The sequence below is a fragment of the Hoplias malabaricus genome, chromosome 8, assembly GCF_029633855.1.
Source record: "Hoplias malabaricus isolate fHopMal1 chromosome 8, fHopMal1.hap1, whole genome shotgun sequence".
NCBI lineage: Eukaryota > Metazoa > Chordata > Actinopteri > Characiformes > Erythrinidae > Hoplias > Hoplias malabaricus.
This window is the reverse complement of record NC_089807.1, coordinates 16,079,817-16,103,118: the sequence shown is the minus strand read 5'-3', so window position 1 is coordinate 16,103,118 and position 23,302 is coordinate 16,079,817. Positions and strand designations below refer to the sequence as shown.

The following is a 23,302-nucleotide window of genomic DNA, read 5'->3' as shown; positions in this document are numbered from 1 at the left end:
TGTGGCTTGAGTAGCCACTTGCCTTCACCAGACCAGCTTAAAATCTATACATTCACAAATATACACAATTAATATCAAAACTAATATTTTCAATGTTGTTCTGCCAGGGATGCCGGGTCTGTTTTACTGAACGGCAACCTAATTACATTAACTCAGATTTTATTGCAATAAATCACCAAATGTAATGTTTCCGTGCATGTTGTTAGCCAAGTTAACTTCAACATCTCAGAGCATTTCCTCATTGCCTGCTGTGAGGGCTAGTTTACAAAAATATGGTTTTACTTCAACAGCTTTTACTAGTAAAACTTTTGAAATTAGGATTTCTAACACATGTGCTGTCACTTGCTTGCTCACTTATTCACTAAATCTCTCCCTCTCTCTCTCTCTCTCTCTCTCTCTCTCCTTTTTGTCTCCTCACTCTGTTTTCCAGGCTCAAACAGCAGTGTAATTCTAGGCAGGGCCCGTTTTAGTATGCGCCTCAGTGTCTGTGGGTATTGTGTCTTGCTAACACAGTAGCTGGGGCCTGTTGTCCAGATCTATAGTGCGTGGTTGCAGGATTCTCTCATACCCCATGGGAATGCCATTAGTGGAGAGTTGAAGGAACGCAGCAGGTGAAACAAATAAGGCCCAGAATTTTTTTCCCTTCCCCTCTCTCTTGTCGGCTTGCTTTATTTCTTCTTTCTTTTCTGCCTTTCTGACAGTCTCTTGCAAATTTTCTTCTCTCTCTCTCTCTCTCTCTCTCTCTCTCTCTCTCTCTCTCTCTCTCACATACTTTCCGCTAAGTTGTGGATGGTAGTAGTCATCAGGATGGGTGTGAAATGTGCTCAGAGCCAGAGCATGTGTGGCAATTTATCCTGCAGCGTTGCCCACTCTTGAAGGCTTAACCCCTTACAGTAAGCCACTCAAAGCACCCATCCATTCTCTGTCCCCTTATACTGCTCAAGACACATCAAGGCTTGCTGGGAGTGCAGGTTCAAAGGATGGGATGGAAAGTGTGTGTCTCTCATTCACTGTTTGTTTTTTCTCTAAATAGAGGTGCTAATGCAGAGCCACCTCTGATGAAGGGCATACCACTTTGGCATATGCATGTATCGAAATAATATGGATTGAATTGGATTAGATCATGCCGTTTCTTTTTTCCCTTTACTGCAGGAGTGGAGTGGTTTACATAGGGAACTTCTTTCAGTAATCTGTTTTCAACTGTCTTACAGGCATATTAATGTGTATAGTAATGCCAGAGAAAATCTCAAGCCTTGCTTCATATTTGTCAGTAATGATGCGAGTAATGATTTTCTTTAACTTGCCACTTGATCAGTGGTTGGCTTAATTTAAGCAGCAATGTCACTTCTTTGCTATGTCAGATGCAGAAAATACGATAAAACATATCACCCAGTGTCATGATTTAAGGCACAGTTATTTCCCCAATCGTTATAGGAAACATTTATTTTCCTTCGTTTTGAAATTTTGGCATGAAGTTTATTTAATTTATTTATTTATTTTTTTTATTTTATTTTTGTTGGTAATGTTAATTTTGCTTCACTTGCAAATATATATAACACACTACTGTATCATGTAATGTATAGGGCAAACTGTTATGAGCAGCCATGTTTCAGAATTCTCAGCAGCCTCATGCACACAGGAAGCAACTTTCAGCAACACATTCTTCAGGAAGCATACTAGGAAAATGCACAAAAACGCGCATGCAGACAGCGGAATTCTCTCAAATGTTTTAAATCAGCATGATAAACATCCATTATTTGTAAGTTGATTGAGCGTAACATAGTTTGGAGCAGAAGTCCATCCATCATGAGCAGTCAGCAGACTGTGAAACACATTACTGTACGTCCAGGCCTACTTGGCTGTGGCAGAATAATGTGGCTTCTGTGTAAAGTATGCAGCATAGAAAATACATTTTATTTGCAGGATAACAGGTGCAAAGCGTACTGGGGTTGGTCACTAATGAAGCCATGGTTTGTGAATGTGTTACATTTTAGAATAGATTATGTATTTTAATTAAAGTTGCTGGGATTTTCAGGTTTAATTATATAGATGAACTGTTACATAAACTGTCATAATTTTAGTACTTTTTCAGGAATGATCAAAATTTCAGAGTAATTATTTCATAATACTGTTATCAAGGATGTAGCTTAGAAAAAAATTAAAAACCAAATTTAATCCTTCATGAATTTATTATTATTTATTTATTCTTTTAAAATTGTTTAACTTGCTATTAGATGTATGATGTCCTGTGAAATAAGCAGTCAACACCAAGACAGAGTATTTAGCTATGAAACTGCAGTGTTCCAAAGACAGGTTTTTAATATTTTTTTTGTTTGTTTTTTATTTTTTACATAATAAAACTAATAAACCAACTGCATGAACTTGCTGGGCCGGTCTTTTGATCTGAATGTGAGTGGTGAAGGTGTGTAAATTGAGAGAGAGTTGGGCACTGCTTGATAGGAACAGTATGAAAATGTAATGATTATAGTGGTCAAATTTATCATTGTTATCACAGTATTTTTAAAATATGCTGGTACACAAACTGAAATGATTTCAGCAAGTTTTATATTGAACACAAAATTAGCAGTGCTATGTAATCATTTAAATAAAGTTTTAACAAAAATTTACCTAAATGAATAATATAATGCAGTGTTTTTTATTTTTTATTTACCTTGTGCAAAGCTGGAAAAGATAAGTGCGAAAAATATGGTAATCATTATATTAGGTTTTAACAGGTAATCAGTTATTATAAGTGAATAATCCTCAATTTTGTTGTTTTTTCTGAAACCCTTTTCTTCATGGACAAAATAGAGGGCCTTTTTTTTTTTTTTTTTTTTTTTTTTTTTGAGGCATATTTATTTCAAAAAGCTTCTGGAGCACACTCTCACGGCACATTCCTATGTTCACTGCACTGTGAATCTACGTCCACTGGGAGACTGTTCCTAACTTTAGTTGACGCTGTAGCTGGTGAGATTTTCAAACAGCTTTAATTTACATTGAAACAGTGGACTGAAGCAGCTGACTGTTTTATGTTATGCACTTGAATGTTTTTTAGTTATGTAAAAAATATACTATTTGTTTAATTGTTTAGATCACACTCAAATAAGTACAGTACAGAGCACATGTTTAACATAATATAGGCGTTATATCAACTGCAGGCATCACAGGATCACAAAGGACTTTAAATAATAATAAAAAATAATGTTCTTAGTTTGTAATTCATTTTGTACATTGCAATCTAAATGTGTTACATTGTAAAACTGAAAGGTCAAACCTGTACAAACTGCTTGTAAATTTAACATTTGATTTTTTTTTTCTTTTCTTATGTTAACATAAAGTATCTGAGGTATTACCTTATAGTAACTAAATAATTTCTTCTGCAGTTTTGCAGTATATGGAATGAAATTACTGAGGTCATTGGATTAACATACTGCACATTCTCCACATAAACTATTTATTCTCTCAGTTCATTCTCCCAGCTGCAGTATTTGAGCCCAGTCAAATTCTTCAGCATTTGAGTCTCTGGTCAGTTTGAGTCCAGAGGCCAGTTTGAACAAAGCTCCTGGGGTCAAAGGTCAGGTGCAGGGCTGCTGTTTGTTTGTTTGCACTCTAGCTCAAAGGTTTTTTCTTTTTTCCATCCTCTCTCTTTCAGCCTCGGGGTGAGGCGAACAGTGGTTCAGTGCTCAGGGGACCAGTCAACAAACAGGAGAGTCTGATGAACTAGAGAGAATGAAAGAGTTTAGATTAAAGGAATGGACTTGCCAAAAAATACAGATTACTTTAATGTGGGAATGAAAATTTTCTCTCTCGAGTGATTTACCATGATCTGTCCTATGTTCTTAGAATTCTCATATATCTGTACCTTCCTTCCTTTGTTGGATTTTCAATTATTTCATATTGCTGTATTTTAAATCTGACTTATTATTGCAGATTTTATTTTTTTATATTTATTTATTTATTTATTATATTTATTTATTACACTTGTTCAGTTTTGATCAAGGATAGGGTTTGTTTGACTTGAGGAAAAAATAATGTAAATTGGCTATTCTCCTTGTTGACTAGAGGGCAGAATGCCTAAAGAAACCTTTCAACGTCTATATAAATATAAGCTATATTTCATCCTCAGAAAAGAAAACACTGTTGTGATCTCACTATGTAAAAAAAAAAAAAATAATAAAATTAAATAAATAAAGAAGCTGCACTGAGTTACTTTTGAAAGCTCCTAGAAAAGTTTTAATTTCTCTGGGGCTTTCAAATTGCCTGTTTAGGTTGTGTGGAGCATTGTTCAAAGCATTCATAAAATACCGCTGCGGGTTGTACGGGACGACCATATGGAGTTCCATAACATTGTTACATCCTAATTGCCCTCTTCGACAAGTGCCAATTTCCTTCAAGAGATGGAGGAGAGAGGTGAGGGAGCAAGGGAGTGCCGCGTTGACATGCGTCAAACTCCTCCCCGCAGATGGATCAGACATTGGCGGGGGCCTCAGCAGGCAGAGACAAGAGGTCTCTCAGGGTTTGCTGAAGTCTTGCTGGCCTTGTTAGAGAGTCCCTTCTCCCCCAATATTAAAGCAGACTGCTGGAAAGGCCCAAGCTCTAATTCCGGCAGCAGATCAATAACCATCAGTGTTTGGTTTTGGACTGCTGGGTCGGTCACGGGGTGAGTAACCCCTATCCGACGACACCCCCCCACCCACTACGCTCCTAGCCTTGTCAGTATTTTGGTTTTAGAATTCTTCACTCTGTCTCATCTGGGACTCTGCTAGTTCTTAGTAGCTCAGTGTCTCTCAGACACTGAGTTCATTTATTTGTTGAGACATATGGTTGAAATACAGGCAATTTACCACAGTGTATGGAAAGGTAAGGGTTGAGTCCATGTTCAAGGTTGGACTTAGAAACTGAATGTTTGTCGTGCCCATGCTTAAACATCAACTTCATATCACACAAATCATTGGGGATCATCATCATGGTAAATTACCATATAATGTCACCATATGAGTTACTACTTAAAGGGAGTTAATAGTCCTGAGTTTGTGAATAAAATTTTTATAACAACCTTTAAAGGCAGCACTTCTGTGTGAAACCTTCATTTAACATTCACAAATGTACCAAATATTAAAGAAAATGTCTGAACTACTCATAAGCTGGTTAAAGTCACTTGATGCGTATGATTGGCTAAAATATGTGACACAGCAGTCTGACAAATTAAGTTACTCATTCTTTTGTGATTAAATTAAGCAAATACAAAGCACTGTTAGCTCCAGTACACACAGTCAGGCACTGTTTGTATTTCTGGTGGTGTACCCTAATCATATGCTGCTCCGAATCGCTCTCGCTCTCGCTCGCTCTCTCTCTCTCTCTCTCTCTCTCGCTTTTTCTCTCTCTCTCTCTCTCTCTCGCTCTCTCTCGCTCTCTCTCGTATATACACATTTTCCCTTCTCCTGTAAAGTAAGATGCATGTTTTTATTTGGACACTGTTTGTGTGCCTGTGTGTTCCCTCTGACATACTCATCAGATTGGTTGTTCTCTGTCCTTGAAATGTTTAGGAGTCATTTTTATTTGCCGTTTGTATTGTCATTATTATTTTTTTTTAATTACAAGTGTTCATCGTGATGCACTTGCACTGTGTTTTTGTAGTTGGTAAATGTCTACTTATACAATATTTCATCTGAAGTCTAGGCTGTAAACAAGGCAGAAGTTATACTGGACAATTCTCATTCATGTCATTTCAAGTCATCCCAGAATTATTGGATCTTGTTCTCTTACTCCATAAAACTTTGTTTCTTTCCTACAAAGCAGTGGTTATTGCTTGATACCGTTTTATACTCCTCTATCTGACACCTATCATAGGTTTTCAGTCACGTGATTCTGATGATTGGCAAAATCTAGATGAAGGATTTTTAAAGTGAAACGAGAGAACTGTCGGGGGAAAAAAAGCAGATTTGGCTCATAGGGTAGAGAGAGTACCTAATAGTGAATAGGAAGCTGCCTTCAGTCTCATCGTGACCGCAAGATGACTCGCATTTTTGCTGCTGTATTTCAGTAAAAAGTGAACAATTACTTTTAGTATTCTATACAACCTCCTTGTGCAATCTTAACTCTAAGGAGCCAGCACCCAGGAGGGACAATGTGCCAGCTTTGCATTTGTTTCTTTCATGACTGTAATTGCAGAGTGACATAGACAGTCCAGCGCACAAGTATAAATGTTCATAAAGGTGTAGGCAGCAGTATTTTCCATTTTTCCTTTATTGAGAATAACTTAAAAGTGAATTGGAATTGATTTGTTAGATTAACTTTAAAGTCATGTTTTACAGCTCTGGCTGTTTAAGACTGTGATGATAAAAAGCCTTTTACAATACCTTCAAACAATAGCTTGAAGAGTTACTGGTTACTAAAACTTTGTTTTAAACATTAAGCCTGTTCTGCTTCAGTGCCAATGGATGTGCATTTGTAATGGGTAGTGCCGGCATCTTCTCCTGCAGGCTCTCCCAGGAGGCAGAGGGACTGCGTTGCTCAGTGGTTTATTTGCTGAAGTACAAGACACACATGGTTGCACAGGCCGAGACTTCAAATGGGACCCAGACCGGTCCCTGCTCTTTGAATCCAGGAGCAGTCTGTATTGTTTAAGTCATAGGCTAACTGATGTTAACAGGCCTTGCATTTGCCATGGAACGGTAGCAGTTAGAACTCAATTATTTGTAGACTTCTGTATTTTCATGAACAGTACCTCTGCGAGTAACAGTGAAACAAGATGGAGTCTTTTGGGAGATTGTTAGGAGGCGTATCATGCCATTGCCCATCTCAGGGAGCATGTTCTCCAAGGACACTTCTCCTGCACACACACTCACTCATTCAGGTAGGCTAGCAGCCCTTAAATGCAATATACATGGGTGAGCGAATGACTTTAATCCCCATTTTATTTTAGGCGATGTCACCCAAAGGTCACACTGGTTATTGTGGGATTGTCTCTGCATCATGCTCCAACACCTCGATTTATTTATTTATTTACCTGTGAGGCTCTGGAGAATGCTTTGGAGTACCAAGTCATATTTATCTTTTATTTAAGAAGATTGGCCTGGACAGACAAGAGACAGAGGGTGAGAGAGATGATGGAATGCCTCTGCTTGCTGATGGCCTCCCAGATCAATACAACACAATTGAGTTCTCCAGTCTGAGAGACTAGCAGTGTTATGGTGGCACTTATGGGGTGATCGCCTCTGATGAAGTCTTTATTAGGCTCTATTGACAGATTCATTTTAGCCCTCTCCCCCTTGTCTGCCCTCTTCTCTGCAGACCCCCTCTCCCACTGTAAAGTAATAGACTCTAAGCCCACTCTTAAAAGTTTCAGGCACTCATGATATGATTTAACACAATAGAGTTATTTTGCTTTTTGTTTTTAAACCTTGCTGAATGTTTCTTTGGCTGGTTTTCAAAGTTACTTTTGTTATTCTTGTATGGTTTGCTTTTTCACGGATATAAGTGGAAGGCACTTGAGATGCCTGTTCTCAGATACTGCTGCACTGGCAGAGAATGTCACGTCATGAATCCGTTTACAGCACATCACTGAGCATTTTTATAGACAATACAAAGAAAATATTGAGATGGTTTAAAAAAAAAATGAAAAAACAAACAAAAAAAGAAAAACAGCAACTGAAGATTTGCTTTTGGAAGCTGGTCTGAAAGCATCCTGGCCAAGGATAAAACAAGTGTGGAAATTTTCAAATTGTTTCATATTTGACTTTCAAACAGGCCGCAGGGATATTAGATAACACAAGCTAATACTCGGTGGTCACATGTGCACTTTATAAAATTGGTTGAGGCTCGTCTTGGGCTTTGAAGTCATGGGTTGTTTTTTTGTGTTTAAGAAATTTTTCTGGAGAGCCCTAATCCTCACGGTATTGCTATGGCAAGCACAGCTCCAGCCTAGCATTTTCAGCGCCTTTCGTGACTGGACTAATTTTCTCACTGTTGTTTTACCTGGTTTGTGTTTTGTAACCCCTCACCCTACTCTTGCCATTGCTTTTAGAGGGGTTGCTCCCCAAGCCTGGTTAGATTGGCCTGAGGTGCTTTCCCATCCACAAATTCAGTGCTAAGTCAGACTCTGGAGGTGAAGTATGTAGTACCTTCTGCTGCAGCTGTGTTGTACTGGCTCTCTGAGCTTAGGGCCTTGTGTGAGGACCTTTCTTTTTATTTGCCATACCTTTTAATTACTACCATACAATCATAAGCTTGCATCATCAAAATGGTAATATGATTTTGGTCTGTTTCCTCATAGATATTTGTATCTATAGTTTTTTTGGGTTTAAGCTAGTTGTGTTAAATTATATTTATGCACTTTACCATAATGTTCTTGCTAATTTATTAAAGGAAAATCCCTATGCATAACAATATATTTTTTTTATTTTGGACTACTTTTACGCCACAGTCATTTTATTAGTGATAAATCCTATGTCATTTTCCACTGCCTTAAAAAAAGAGCTATTGATAATTGAGTAAATTACTCAATCAGTGTTGCTCTTGCTTGTGTTCTCTGTTCACAAACCCCTCCTTTTTACTTTAAGAATTGAGTTGGATGTTGGTTTTGGTTATTACATTTGAAAATGAAGAATTAAACCAGGACAATGTTTTGCCATGCATTCATGTCTCTGTCTGTATTGTATTTTTCAGACCTTTCTGATGTGGAGCCTAATGTGTTCCTGCGACCCTTTTTGGACGTGGTTCGCTCTGAGGACACAACTGGACCCATCACAGGCCTCGCCCTTACATCTGTCAACAAGTTCCTGTCCTATGGCCTTATAAGTAAACTTAATTAAAATATTTCCATTTAATATTCAATTCATATTATTTCCTGCCACAAAACTGCATTTTTAAGTTAAAAGATTTTTGGATATGAATTATATTGTTTGCTAAATTATATATGTATAATGTAATAGTATGATGCCATTTGACTATTAAAAATCCAGTTTAATTTATGTTTAGGCTCAATCAAGGAAACTGGTCATTAGTATATTTCACTATTGAGCTGCATAAAGTGCTCTTTGTGCAAGAAGCATGATTAGCACAGTCTGTCCTCAGTCTCACCAGAGAAATATGATGCGTGGCTGCCAGTGACTGTCAAATGTGAAACCAGCACAAGGCTCCAGATGTTACATGTCCATGATTTTTTTTTATTATTATTTCTCATAAATAGCTGGAGTTGTTGAATAAATAATATCACAGCTCTTGTCAAGCAGCTGCATGGTTTGCACAACAAAACACACAGATGGATATTTTGGTGTGACCTGAAATGATAAACCTGCACCCCAGAGGTGAAGTTATACAGCTTAAAGTATCAAAGGGGAAAGCTGTATGTACCAGAATGAGGGCGATGAAATCATTAAAGACGACAATGTGGTCTTGAAAGTTCAAATGTTTTTTGTTTTTAATAGTGCACTTTATTTATTGCTATACTGGTGTGAAATGCACAATTTGCAAGTAGAATTTTATATTTTGAATTATTGACAACAAATGAAATGCAAAGGAAAAAATGAACAATAGCCATGAGACAGTCATTCCAAATTCAGCACTGTTCCTAATCCCACCCACATCCAGCATCTCATCAGAAGGTTCACAGGGATGGGTTTCTATAGCAACCAACCCAGTGGCTCTCCAAATGATGGCCCTTGCTACCATAGAAGGGATCATACACATGCTGACGCAGGGTGTTTCAAAGTCTCTTCTGTCAACCTCAGCTAGGGAACTTACATTTCTCTGATCATCCATGGTGCTTGAATGGTACTTTGCATCTGTTGCTGTTTGTTTTTCTTTTTGTGTTTGTCTTTCTTTTCTTTTTTTTTTTTATTTTCTTTTAAGATTGAGCTTTCTTATAAAGCTACATTTTCAAGTCCTAAGATGTTTTTTTTATTATCTTATTTTTACACTTTAACAAAAGCAAACATGCGGCTGTATCAGTAATGAAATTACCTTGAATGTACCTTGATGAAACAGAACTTGTCTTTAAGTTTTATTCACTGTTTGATTACCACAGAAACTCATGTGTTACTCAGAGTATATAGTATTGTGTCACTTTCGGTCGTAGTTTACTTTCATACAGTTAGCAGTGTCCCGAATTTAGAGTTTTAGTTTTTAAATTTAGAATTGATTTGCATCAACAAAAATAAGTCAATATAAGTCCCCCTGCACTACTTCTCAGTTACAATTCTCTCAATCTTACTTTCAGTTACAATCATAATCACAATAATAATTATAATACGGAAAAATACTTTATAAAACCACTTCTGTAAGTTCTGTAATTTTTTCTAAACAAATTTAGAATTTTGGGAATTGCATGATATCATTTCAAAACTCCTAATGCCGAAAAATAGGAGTGTGCTGTGGGAATATATGTAAAATTTGAACACCACTTTCAACAGATATTTGAACATTGATGTCCAGTTCCATTGAAAACATGACATGAGCAGACTAATGTCCAGACCCTGTGGTGTTTGGACAAATATTTCAAGTTCTAATACTTTACCCAATGAATATTGTTTTTGATTTTGTATTAATATATATCATTAATAGGAAAAAGAAAATATGTATGATACAGCATTTTTGAATGCTCATCTAGGTTTTCACCTCCACTTCTAAATTGTTAGTTCAGTTTTCCTTTTGTGCCTTCTGCTTTTCTTACTTCCTTTTCCAAATGTATTTTCATTTGTTTCTACACGCTTCACTCTCTTACACATGCACATGCACACATATACACACACAGAACTGCGTTAATCCCAGGTGAACACTCTCGACAAGCATGACATATTAATGCACTTGTATGAGTCTGTGATTAAATGACCTTTCGGCATGTGAGAGATTGTATGCTGACTGATGGGTTATGCTCATTCAGTCTCCTCTAATCTGCCATGAAGAGTGACATTATCATTACTCCAAATTAGCATTCCACAGACGAAAGACACACCACACTCTATAGATAACACTTTTATAGCTCTAGTCGACTCACAACACTCAACTGTATTATTTCAGTAGTGGCAAATCCTGGCTCTTAGCATTAGTATATACTACATACAAGGCTATGTTATGTTCATATTTATTACACTCTTCAGACTTATAAATGAACATGGATAGTGTACTGTTATTAATTATGATGGAATTAAGATATATGATATAGATCCAATGGCAATCATTTACTGTATGAAGGACACCGCCATCTATTGGTCAAGCATTGTTCGACATTGTGTGCACACTTTACAGTATATATTTTCAGCACGTTTCTGATAGACCTGAATTGACATTCATTTGGTCCATATTTTCATATGTATTGTTCTGTGTTTGCCTGATTCTGACATGAGGATTGTTCAATTGCAAAAGTGCATTTATTCTAGTATATTCTAGCCAGTGCTTGTCTCTTGAGACCTTACAGCATATGCTTTTTATCAGCCTTGACATGCCCACCATGCTGTCATTGTGTGTCTCTCATTCTCCCTCTGTGTGTACAGTGAGACCTGAGCCCTTTTAGCACACTGGGGGGTCTCTGTGTGTGTGAGTTAGTTTGGTGACGGTTAATTCTCCACAATCTCAGGCCTGAGCTCGGTTGGCTCTGGGGGACAGCTGCATTGACAGATATCGACATCCCACATTTCCTACTCCAAATTTCTTTTCTTTTCTTTTAGACCTTTGTAAAGCTGCTTTGTGATGACATTTATTGTGAAAAAGAACTGTATATCACCTTAAATTTTGTCTAAATGCTTAGGAACCGATGACATTAGATGTCACAATTTTTGGAGTGGAATTTTTGCTCATTCTCACTTGATACATTACTTCAGCAGTCTGTGGTTGCCATTGTCATATTCCTCTTTTAATGTTCCTTAGGGGACAAGTCTGAACTGCAGGCAGGCCTGTCATGCACACTGGTTCTGTGTCTATGAAGTCATGCTTTTGTAACTTGTGCACAGTGAGGCCTGATTTTGTCTTGCTGAGAGAAAATATCATAAGAAAATATCATAAAGGATTGATGTAAAAATGTTTTAATGTGTTTTTTCTTTTCTTTTCTTGCTCTGTTTATTGTAGTAAGTACTATTGCCCTGTGACTTTATGGGTATGGATCTATGCCCCTCCCAGTCCATATCCAATTGGTTAAACATTTTAGACAGTACGTATAGCAAATTAAGTTTACTGGCTGAAACACTATTATTAAGTCTGGTAGATTACGCAGACAATGCAAGTTAAACTGGGCTTCGTGAGCCGCCCCCTCCCCCCACCCTTTTTCATTTTTTTTCCTGAGGTGCTATCTGTATTGATGCAGAGGCTTACTTGGAGGGCACACAGGGATCATACATCTTACAGGCATCTTTTTACTTGATGAACAGCTTTCTCTATGATGATATATTGTTCAAATGAGCTTTTTACGTACCCTTTTACAGTGCAACAGCTGTTCGAACCCCACTCAGTTGTGCACACACACATGCACACATACTCTCACACACATGCACAAAGCCCCCCAGCCGCACCCACACTTCTGTTATTTCTACAATGACTCTGCCGCCTGTCTGTGTAGCCTGTGCCAAGTGAGGATTAGTATTTTAGATGACTTCTGATGTTGTGCTGAATAGACCATGGCTCCGGTTTCCGTGGAGATTGGGTGCTTGGAAGAGGGTCTCGTTTATTGTGGGCCTTGCTTTTATATGTGTGCTTAATTCACTAACACTCATAACCCTATTTTACCATGTGCACTCCAATTAAAAAAAAAAAAAAAAAAGTTAATTGAGAATAGGGTTTTTCCCATGTTTTAAGCAGACAGGTTTAATATTTTTTATAAAAAAAAATAAAATAAAAAAAAAAAGCTCACAGGGCACTCACAACATGTGTTCTCATTGATATTGTCCTCCAGACTAATTAATAAGAGTTTAACTGTAATTTCAGGTATATGTTTGAAGGACCACTGAGCAAAGTGCCAACATGTTTCCACTGCTCAGTCTTTTGTTTGACTGGTAATAAGTGAAATGTGCTCTGGTGTCAGCGTTCTACCTGCAGCCATGGTCCTGGTTTCCATTTGAGGCAGTCTGTGCTTATTAGTTAATGAAATGCTCTTTAAAGGTGATGGGAAAGAAAAGCAGCCTGGCTCCAGCTTGCTATCTGGCTCAGCTTAGGTTTCAAAACACTGGCTCCCGTTGCCTAGACAGCCAATTTACCCACCTGCCTACAAAGAACACATCTGGTGATTAGATGTCAGATGGCTGTGAGGGACCCTCCACGTGGAACGCTTTGAATAAAGGGGGTTTGTGGATTGAACTAGGCTAATTGTGTAAGCTTTATTATATGACGGTCATGTAATTTTAACTCGTCAGCACTTATCTAATTCTGAATGAACTATTTTGTTAGCCCAGCTAGGTATTGATTAATTGATACTCATTTATAAATTGAAAAGTATTTCTGGGTCCTTCAGTATGATCTTCATTTGGTTTTTGCAGATGCCAATCATGAAGGAGCAGCAGCAGGTATTGAGAACATGGCTGATGCTGTCACACATGCCAGATTTGTGGGGACAGACCCTGCTAGTGATGAAGTGGTGCTTATGAAAATCCTTCAGGTAATGGTCTACATCTTCAAATGTCACTCACTTGTGTGTTAGAAGTGTTAGAAGTTTCAGTACACGAAAATCATGCCTTCAGGGAGGGATTTAATACAGAGTTTGGCTTTGTGTGATTTTTCAGGTACTGAGGACTTTGCTGCTGACTCCAGTGGGAGCCCATCTGACAAACGAGTCTGTGTGTGAGATTATGCAGTCCTGCTTCCGCATCTGCTTTGAGATGAGGCTAAGCGGTGAGGCTGGAGACAATGTGACTTTTGAACATTATACCTAACCTTATATCTCTGAGTGGCAAGAAAAATAGTGTATATTTATAATTTTTCAATTTCTTTTTACATTGACATTTTCAGCTGTTATGTTGGCACAGTTGAATCTTCAAATGCTGACCCAGTGCAAGCTAGCTCTGTTCACAGTTCCCTGCCCCCCAGTCCCTGAGCAGGGCAGTAATAAAGCCTGGGTATAATCCTGACCAAACAGAGCTGGACTCTCGGGCCCTGAGCTGCTGCTGCCTTGTCTCCTCTAAACTAACCCCACACTCACATACTCGTTCTGTCTGTGCTCTCTGCCCTCCACAGAGCTTCTGAGGAAATCAGCCGAGCACACACTTGTGGACATGGTGCAGCTGCTCTTCTCCAGGTAACCAGAGAGACGCAGAGAGTGAGAGCCAGCAAAAGCAAGAGAGAAAGCCAGGGAACAATATGGGGATGGGGATTAAGAGCAGAGTTGTCTGCTGCGTGTAAACATAATCAAGATTAACCTGAGACCGAACACAGCAGGAACTTGCTTTGTGTCTTTAATGGTTTCCAATTTCACTCTCCTGTGCTAGCATAGATTTTCCACTTCCGACATGCAAGGTTGTTAAACAGCCGAAGGCTAATGAGATTGCAGTGCTGTTCTGGACTCTATTGATAACATTCAATACGATGTAAGATGTTACTTAAGTTTGGGTCATTTTAATTAATGAACTTCCAGAATACTGGTACTCTAGGCTGAAAGAATGTCTCATAAAATTGACAAAACTTGCTTTTATTAGGCGTAACTAACGTAACAGTAAAGCAAAGGGAATTTAGCAGAACACAGAAACCAGAGGCCGCATTTTTAAAACATAATGTAATTCTAAATTTCTTCTAATTTTCTTATAAGGTTTTTGTTTATGATTGTTTTTTGAAAACATGTTTCTTACAAACAGTGAAATCTAATGCAACTAGCACATTAGGCTGCCTTTCATACATCACAGTGGAAAATGGGGTTCATGTTTTTGTCAAATTCAGAACAAATTAAAATGTATTATGCATGAATTTTAACATACTTTTTTTTAGCTGAAGCAATGAAGTCACGTAGATCACACTTTTCACTGGCTGCTGACTATAATGAAGTATATGCTTTGCAGTAAATTTAAATCTGATTTCCTTTTCTAGTACACTATTACGCTGCTATAAATGTCATCTAATTGTGTGCAGCACCTCTCACTCCTGCTGCGCAGGTCATAGTGCACTGCTTCTCTAATGCAATAACATGATTATGGGATGGCATTTATCAGACGTGCGTATCCGTGGAGACAGCACTTGTATTAGACTTCCAGTCACATCCCACACAGACAAGGGAATGAGCCTGCAAAGCAACCCAGTCTACCATCTGCATATAGATGAGGACTACACACACACACACACACACCCTTGTCTCTTTTGATAAACAAAAATAAAATCATGACATTCCTGTTTCATTTGTATGTTTCATGAATGCTTACAAAAGATTTTAGCTATAATTCAGGTGAGTTACATCAATACATCAATCCCTTTGTTCTATAAATATATAAATATCCTTGCTCCACTGTACTCACTAAAAAAAACAAAACATTCATGTTAATCTTGCCTTCATACTGGTGATGGACCTTAACAATGAGTTTGTATTTCTGTGTGCGCACGCACACGCACACATTCGTAATAAGGAGTGGATGAGGGGTGTGTACATTCATGAGTGCGTGACAGACAGAGATGGAGTAATGAACAGCAGATCTTATTGAGTGCTCAGGAGGAGGCTTAAGCAGCCTGCTGAAAGCATTAGGGATGTTAATCTGTTGGACTCTCAGATCATCCAATAATCGAGCCAGCAAGACAACACTATTAACGCAGAGCAGAGTTAACATCAGGTCCTATGTCTCCCAGTGTCTGAGAGGTGACGGATTATTTGAGGCAAAGCTGCAGTGTCCACACAACGCATCATGAGAACATCATCTCATCTAAATCAGCTAATGAAGCAGCACTACAGGTCAAGAAGTCACAGCCCATGAACAAAGATGTCAGATCTTCTGACATATTGACTCTACACTGGCCTTAGAGGGCTTTTTAAAATGACCAATGAAGAAATTTTAATTTGTTCTATCTGGACAAGGAACAGCGTCATCTGATTTCTTTTTTTTTTTTCTTTTTTTTTTAAAAAAAAAATCAGTATTCAATTGCAAATTTGTTTATTATTCTATTGTGATATTTAAGAAAATGCCATTTTCTCATCTGAAACAACATGGCTATTCACACAAGTTTTTTATTTTTTTATTTGAATTAATTTCATCAGCTTGAGGTGGTGTACTTAGTTTTTGTATTTGGCTACAAGTCTAATGTAATATGTAGTGGAAGCTAAAGGCTAGATCTTCAGACTTTGTCTGGAAAAAACTGTTATGTGAAGTCTCTAAGAGCTGCTTATATGAACCAACAAGGATGTTCTGGAAATGTCTTGCCTTTTTCCTGTTCTCATGTATGCCATTAAGTTAGTAAAATTTGCATCCAAGGTAATGTTCTGTTTCTGTTCCCCCATTTCAGACTTCCACAGTTTAAGGAAGAGGCTAAAAGTTTTGTGGGCACCAATATGAAGAAGGTAAATATAAATACTGTTTTGAATGAAGACCCTGTTAGCTTAGTCTGGCTGTTGTGACCCTTTCGCATTTCTGCTTCTCATCTATCCCTAATATATCATCTGTCACTGTCATTACAATTGACCATTAATTCAGTCATTATGAATGGTGTACTAAAGTTATGTCAATGTGGTAGCCTTTGCCGTTTTCCTTGCACTTGCATTCATTAGCAGAACAAACCATTTTTTGGAGGAATGATGGGCATCGGTAACTTTATTTTAACAGAGACTCGTTTTTTTCTTCTTCATTTCCTTCAATTCCTTCCTGTGCTGGTTCTTTTCTACAGATCCCAGGCTGTATCCTGGACACACAGGATCTTATTTATGCAGATCAGCCTAGAAACACCAATCAGAGGGGTTTAGAGAGGGTACTTTTTATTTATATAAAGCAGGCACAATGATTGGGCCTCAGCTAGTGCATTTAAATACACAGGGAAGCATGGCTTAAAGCGGTGATTGCATGGGGAAGTATTCTAAAGTAAATTCTGAGTGGTAAATTTTGTAAGATCTGGAGTACCACTACCCATTGGTGTACATTTATTTTCCAGGTCTAAAGTTAAAGGTTTATTCTTTTACAGGACTATACAGCGATATTTGCGAACACATTTAAACATGAACATATGCATATCTTGTATTGCTATTTTAAGCTTCTGTTATCTTTGAGTGTATATTTAAATAGAGGACTTATTCTACAGTAATTTTGACTGTTCTGTGTGCATTTGTCTTCATTTTTTAGTTAGTGCCCCACATTTAAGTATTTGTATGTATTTAGAGTGTGTTTTGTTACTTGTAATATAACTTTTACTCTCTCTGAAGAATGCACCAGGTTTCCCCTGTGTGTTTGTGAGGGTGTATTTAATCATTTGTAAGACTGTGTGTGTGTGTATGTGTGTCTGTTTGTCTGTCTGTCTTAGGGCCTGACAGATACATTTTTGTAGAGGATACAGAGTTTAGGCGGCTAACATTAATACTAAAAACTGGCAGAACTATATTTGCTAAATTAAAATTACCAGTTATATTAATTATATTGGCTAAACTTTTTATGTTTGTTTTAAATGTATACTTAATTGTTATAATGGGGAATCGATTTAGTACAGTTTAAACACAATCAATGAAGTTTGAATGAAACTTCACTTAGACTTATGTCATGTTTTTTTCCTTTTCTATTTATATGCTGAAGAGTAGGTTTATATAAAGTTCATACATAGTAATATTTACCGTGATGTTTTTTTTTTTTCACATGTATCAGTTTAGTGTGTATGCCTTTCATACAGTTAAAACATAATGGTACAAAGTTTTTTCTGTTATCATGAGACATTAGCAATGGAATAGTTAAAAACATATATAAAATTATAGGTTTGTCCTTAACAGTGTTTTTGGCTTATACTGTGAATTACAAACATCAGCTGATATTATTGGTCATTCAATATATCGCTTAGGCCCTGATGTTTTTATTGGAGTTGCATGTGTGTTGTTTGAGGATGTATGTGGAATGCCAGAAATTGGTTACATCCATTAAGATGTGTGTGCATTTGCTCGCCGCATGGTGTAGATGTGTGTGTTTGCTCTCCAGTCATACGTCTTTACCCTCTGCGCTTATGTGTTCACCACTAATCCTGGGGCCTGCCCCTTTTCTCTTGAGGCTTACAATATCTTGTGGAAAAACAAACGAGTGCAGGTAAGGAGAAGAGTTTGCAGTCACAGATCAGAGTAACTGTACTTTCCTCTAACCTTCTAGCTCTCTCCTTCCTTAACCCCCTATAGTTCATGTCACCTCAGAGAACTGCACATTTCTCTTATTTTCTGAAGAAGCAAACATGATTCAGATTTTTTTTATGTACAAAATCAGTTAGAAATGTGGACACATTTGACATTTTGAAAGTATTTTAATGTTTCACATTCTAATCTGAAAAGTTATGTATGAATTTGCTCATGACTCTTCTGTGTCTAGGCTTTTGACTGACATTTTTTTTTATGTATGTACGTCTGCCATACTGATGATCAAACAGACATCTGAGGGTACTGAAAACTGTCTAGTACGGGCTTAATAAAATCAATGGTGCTAAGGTGGTATCACATTCCTATGAAAAAGTTAATTTTCAAGCTGGATATTTGCTAGATGTTGATTAGTTTGTACAATAACAACAATAAACTTAAGGTACTGTTTAAAAACTGTCATCTCAGAACTGTATCCAGATGATGCTCAGCTTCAGAGTGTTCTTGAAGTTATTTTTTAAAGATGGAAGTAGCATGAATAGTATTCAGCAATATTGCCTGATGTGTTTTTTACAATAAAGATGTTATGTGTGTTTTTCAGTTGAAGATGCGTGCTGGCGGAATGAGTGAGTCATCCAAGTGGAAGAAGCAGAAGCGTTCTCCTCGGCCCTCTCGTCACATGGTCCGCAGCTCCTCAGGACAAATGGACCAGTCTCAGCTCTCCACTTTCAGCAACAACCTCTCAGGTAATCCCGTGGATCTTTCATTTTTAATGAGAGGGACAATTGTTATTCGTTTATTAATACATTTAATTATTTTATCTGCAATATATGGCTAACAATATAGACAGATGATTGGGTAATAAGCATCATAGTACAATCAACCTCTTTGGAACAAATACAAATTGTAGCAACCCCACAGTGCTCCAACTAGTTATTGCAAGTTGTTTTAATGTTCTTCCTTTCTGAAATGTAACACATAAATTGAAATGTTGGGTGTGAATATGTTTGAGTAGGTTCAGGTATTAAAGTTTACATGAAGTAAAGTGAATGTCGGAGAATAGAGAAACACAGTTTTACACCATTGCTCTAAAAGAAATAAAAAAATCAGGACCTGTATGGACTTTCAGGTGGAGTGCCCTTCATTGAGCAGCATAGTGGTTCTGCAGCTCTCCCTGCGTCAGACAGTGTAGCCTCCTCTATCTCCAGCCCTACTACAGACAGTGGATTGTACAACTGCTCAAAGACCACATCTAAAGAAGACCTCACAGACCTGGAACAGAGCAGCTCCACAGCCACCACTCCAGGCACCGCACCCAACACTGAGCCTGGCCAACTGGACGCACAGGTAAACAGTCAGAAAGCCACCCACAGTAAAACCCAAATGATCTGTATCATCCGCACGGTGAATTATAATGCAAAAAGTGTACTTCAAAGGAAATTTATGCTTCTCTTCAAAAAAGTTTTAGGATTGTGTGAAAAAATATGTCAGTAAGTGAGTACATTTTTACTGTTTAAGTATCTATTATTTCTTAAAAACCTACAGCTTTATTACTATTGCAAGCCATTCAGTTTTCCTAAATTTTAGAATGGCTAAATATATCTTGTGACTAGTTTAGGGTTTAGTTTTTTTCTTAATGCATGCAACATATCATAAGTAAAATTTAATGAACATAAAGTATTCCCCATTATTATTTTTTTTTCCAGAAACACTGCTTTTAATTGCAAATAATGTTTTACTAAAACATAATACATTTTACCTTTGTATATGATTTCATATTGTAGACTAGAAATAGTTTCTATTGAATGTTTCAGTTTAAATGTTTTTTTTTCCTCTGGGAGAATTACTGAAAGTTGGTGTTTGGATGTTGTTCACAGTCTGAGGGTAGGCAAGTTGAACGTACTCAATCTGCCTCAGTGGAATCCATTCCTGAGGTGCTGGAGGACAGAGACTCACTGGCAGAACAGTCTGACTCTGCATCGGTGCATGACATGGACTATGTTAATCCCAGAGGAGTGCGCTTCACACAGTCTACTCAGAAAGAGGGTACATTATCTGCTCAACTTACGTTAAACTCTGTTCTGTTTTGCAGCTTGGTTCATTTAGAAATGTAACCCATAGTCTTCTAAACAATGCACTTATGTAGTTCTGTTTTGATCAGGCACTGCTCTGATTCCCTATGGACTCCCATGTCTGAGAGAGCTCTTCCGCTTTCTCATCTCCCTCACCAACCCTCACGATCGTCACAACTCGGATGTGATGATGCATATGGGTCTGCAGTTGCTGAACGTGGCCCTGGAGGCTGCCCATATTGCTCCCTACCAGTCACTGCTGTGTCTGGTCAAAGATGAGCTCTGCAGACACCTCATTCAGGTGGGACTCTTCTCTGAGTTTTTTTTTTTTTAGTAAGTTTGTGAAGGTACTTCTACATTGCTTAAAGATATATAACAGTGTATTATTGTTTTTGTAGTTATTGAGTGTGGACCGAATAAATTTATATGCTGCTTCCATACGAGTCTGCTTTCTGCTCTTTGAGAGCATGCGTGGACATCTCAAGTTTCAGCTAGAAGTATGTAACTCTTTCATGCCCAGATTTGTTGTGAAACATACTATATGTGATTATGTAAATAGCTAATTATACATGTCTACTGCAGATGTACTTGAAGAAGTTGATGGATATAATTACCTCAGAGAACCCAAAGATGCCCTATGAGATGAAGGAAATGGCCCTTGAGGCAGTTGTGCAGCTCTGGAGAATCCCTAGCTTTGTCACTGAGCTTTACATTAATTACGACTGTGACTTTTACTGTTCTAACCTCTTTGAGGACCTGACTAAACTGCTCTCCAAGGTAATCTACTCAAACCTTGAATTTCAGGCACATAGACAATGCCCCCTTAAAGGATTAATAATATTAAATAATTGGATATTTTCTTTTTTTTTTTGCAGAATGCTTTTCCAGTGTCAGGACAGCTCTACACAACCCACCTTCTCTCACTTGAAGCACTGTTAACTGTCATTGACAGCACAGAAGCCCACTGTCAGGCTAAAGTGATGAACAATGGTGCTGAGCAGGAGCAAACGGAAACATTAACCGTTGAAGGAGAGGCTGCTGTCAGCAATAGCACAAATGCTGTAACAGGTATGAAGTCTGACTGTGTTTTTATACATATGTATATGTATTATGCACATACCTTTTTTTGTATTTTTTTGTGGTGTTTCATATATGTAATAATGTAGTGATTGTTGCTGAACTTGTAAACTTTTAGAGTCTGTGAAGGTAGTGACTTGTTCTAATGGGCAGACCTCAGTGGAGTCTGAGGTGCAGTCAATATGTCCTCCTACCAGTGGCCATCTAATGGCGGAAAAGATGAGGCTTGGTAGGCAAGATCAGGAGGAAACAGAATCAGGTACTGTCTTTTTTTATGTGGAATATTTATCTATTATTGTTTGTATGTGTTTGTATTCAGTTTCTTGTTTTACTTTTCAAATGTTGCAGCTGAGACAAAAAGTCCTAAAAAGCCTCAGCGTTTCTCCAGCTATCTTCCAGACTCTCAGGAACTGGTGGACATCAAAAACAAGAAAAAGGTGATCTATGGTTCTGCACATATTGAGAAATATGTAATGGATCTACACAAAATAGATTTTTACCTTTTAGAATAGTAAAAATAATGATGTATAAATTTATTGCTCCACAAATCTTGTTAGCTGCTTATTTCAGTGCTGTTTATTATTAGAAGTGTAGCTTAGTTTTTTTTTTTTTTTTTTTTTTTTTTTTTTTGCAGCTCCTGATCACAGGCACAGAGCAATTTAATCAGAAACCTAAGAAAGGCATCCAGTTTCTACAGGAAAAAGGTCTTCTCAGCAGTCCAATGGACAACAATGAAGTGGCTCAGTGGCTTAGAGAAAACCCCCGTCTGGACAAAAAGATGATAGGTGAATTTGTCAGTGACCGAAAGAACATGGAGCTGCTGGACAGTTTTGTCAAGTAAGATTTCTTTTAAGAGACATTAACTTGAACAATCACATGCTAACTTTTACTGATTTTTGTTTACTTCTGGTGTCAGATTTGCACTTTAATATATATTTTCCTGTTTTGGAGCTATGATCACTAATCTTCATCCTGTTTCCTTTAAGAAGTTTTGTGCTTGCAGCTTCTGAATTCTTAATTAAAGCTATGGGATGATGTGAATTTTGGAATACATTGAGAATTTAGCTGTGCTAAGTATCATGATAGAGGCATTAGGACGAGAAGTTTCATGGTCATTGCATGTTTCATATTTCATATTTGCGGTCTCTGATTTGTGCAATCAGCAGGATAATATGAAGTCTGCTTTGTTTAAGATGATGTGAAGTGGTTAAAAGCTTTTGACTTGGCATTCTTTTGGTTTTTCGTCTAGTACGTTCACCTTTCAGGGGCTGCGCATAGATGAGGCACTGCGTTTGTATCTGGAGGCTTTCCGCCTTCCTGGCGAAGCGCCGGTCATTCAGCGACTTTTGGAAACCTTCACTGACAACTGGCATGTGAGTCAGCTGCCACACACACACTCGACTTGGCAGGGACTCACGAGTACACTTGAGCAGAACGACATACTACATGTACATGCATACTGTAAATAGGTCGTAGGTTAGTTGCTATCTCTCTCACATTCACAATTATTGGAACACACTTCTTCCATTACCACATGCTAAGGCCATCCTGACCACCAACTGGCCCCATCATCAGGTAATTAGTGACTGTGGTACAGCAACCCAATGAGGATTAAGGACAGGGCCATTAGTCATGCAGGTAATCAGGGAAGAGGAAAATGTTGCATTAGGAAGCATGACATAACCATACTGCAGTGAGAGATGAGGCTAAACCACTGAAGAGAGCATGTATGTACTTCTTAAATAAAGAAAGCTTCTCTCTCTCTCTCTGTGTGACCTGGAAAGTATTTGTAGTAATGTCTTTTCTTAGTGTCAGTCCTCAGTCACTGCAAATGAGGTCATATCATCATACAAAGTAGCTAAACAAGGTTGCGCCCTTTCTGTTGCCACAAATTATTGTAACAAGAATGGATTCACTGTCTGACATTTAAAGAGTAAGCACATCACAT

At 37.8% G+C, this 23,302-nt stretch overlaps 1 protein-coding gene across 3 annotated transcripts in view; it reads left to right on the top strand.

Moving 5' to 3' along the window:
* gbf1 (golgi brefeldin A resistant guanine nucleotide exchange factor 1) overlaps window positions 1-23,302 on the top strand; it is a 66,128-nt gene that overhangs the window by 28,544 nt on the left and 14,282 nt on the right. For all 3 annotated transcript variants that reach the window (XM_066678392.1, XM_066678391.1, XM_066678393.1), the window contains exons 4-19: window positions 8,668-8,799; window positions 13,464-13,582; window positions 13,707-13,815; window positions 14,158-14,218; window positions 16,399-16,453; window positions 18,807-18,951; window positions 19,335-19,552; window positions 20,083-20,251; window positions 20,367-20,578; window positions 20,676-20,774; window positions 20,860-21,054; window positions 21,153-21,345; window positions 21,473-21,613; window positions 21,703-21,791; window positions 21,989-22,191; window positions 22,604-22,727. In XM_066678392.1, coding sequence (XP_066534489.1) covers window positions 8,668-8,799; window positions 13,464-13,582; window positions 13,707-13,815; window positions 14,158-14,218; window positions 16,399-16,453; window positions 18,807-18,951; window positions 19,335-19,552; window positions 20,083-20,251; window positions 20,367-20,578; window positions 20,676-20,774; window positions 20,860-21,054; window positions 21,153-21,345; window positions 21,473-21,613; window positions 21,703-21,791; window positions 21,989-22,191; window positions 22,604-22,727 — 2,264 coding nt within the window. The remainder of the gene's footprint in view (window positions 1-8,667; window positions 8,800-13,463; window positions 13,583-13,706; window positions 13,816-14,157; window positions 14,219-16,398; window positions 16,454-18,806; window positions 18,952-19,334; window positions 19,553-20,082; window positions 20,252-20,366; window positions 20,579-20,675; window positions 20,775-20,859; window positions 21,055-21,152; window positions 21,346-21,472; window positions 21,614-21,702; window positions 21,792-21,988; window positions 22,192-22,603; window positions 22,728-23,302) is intronic.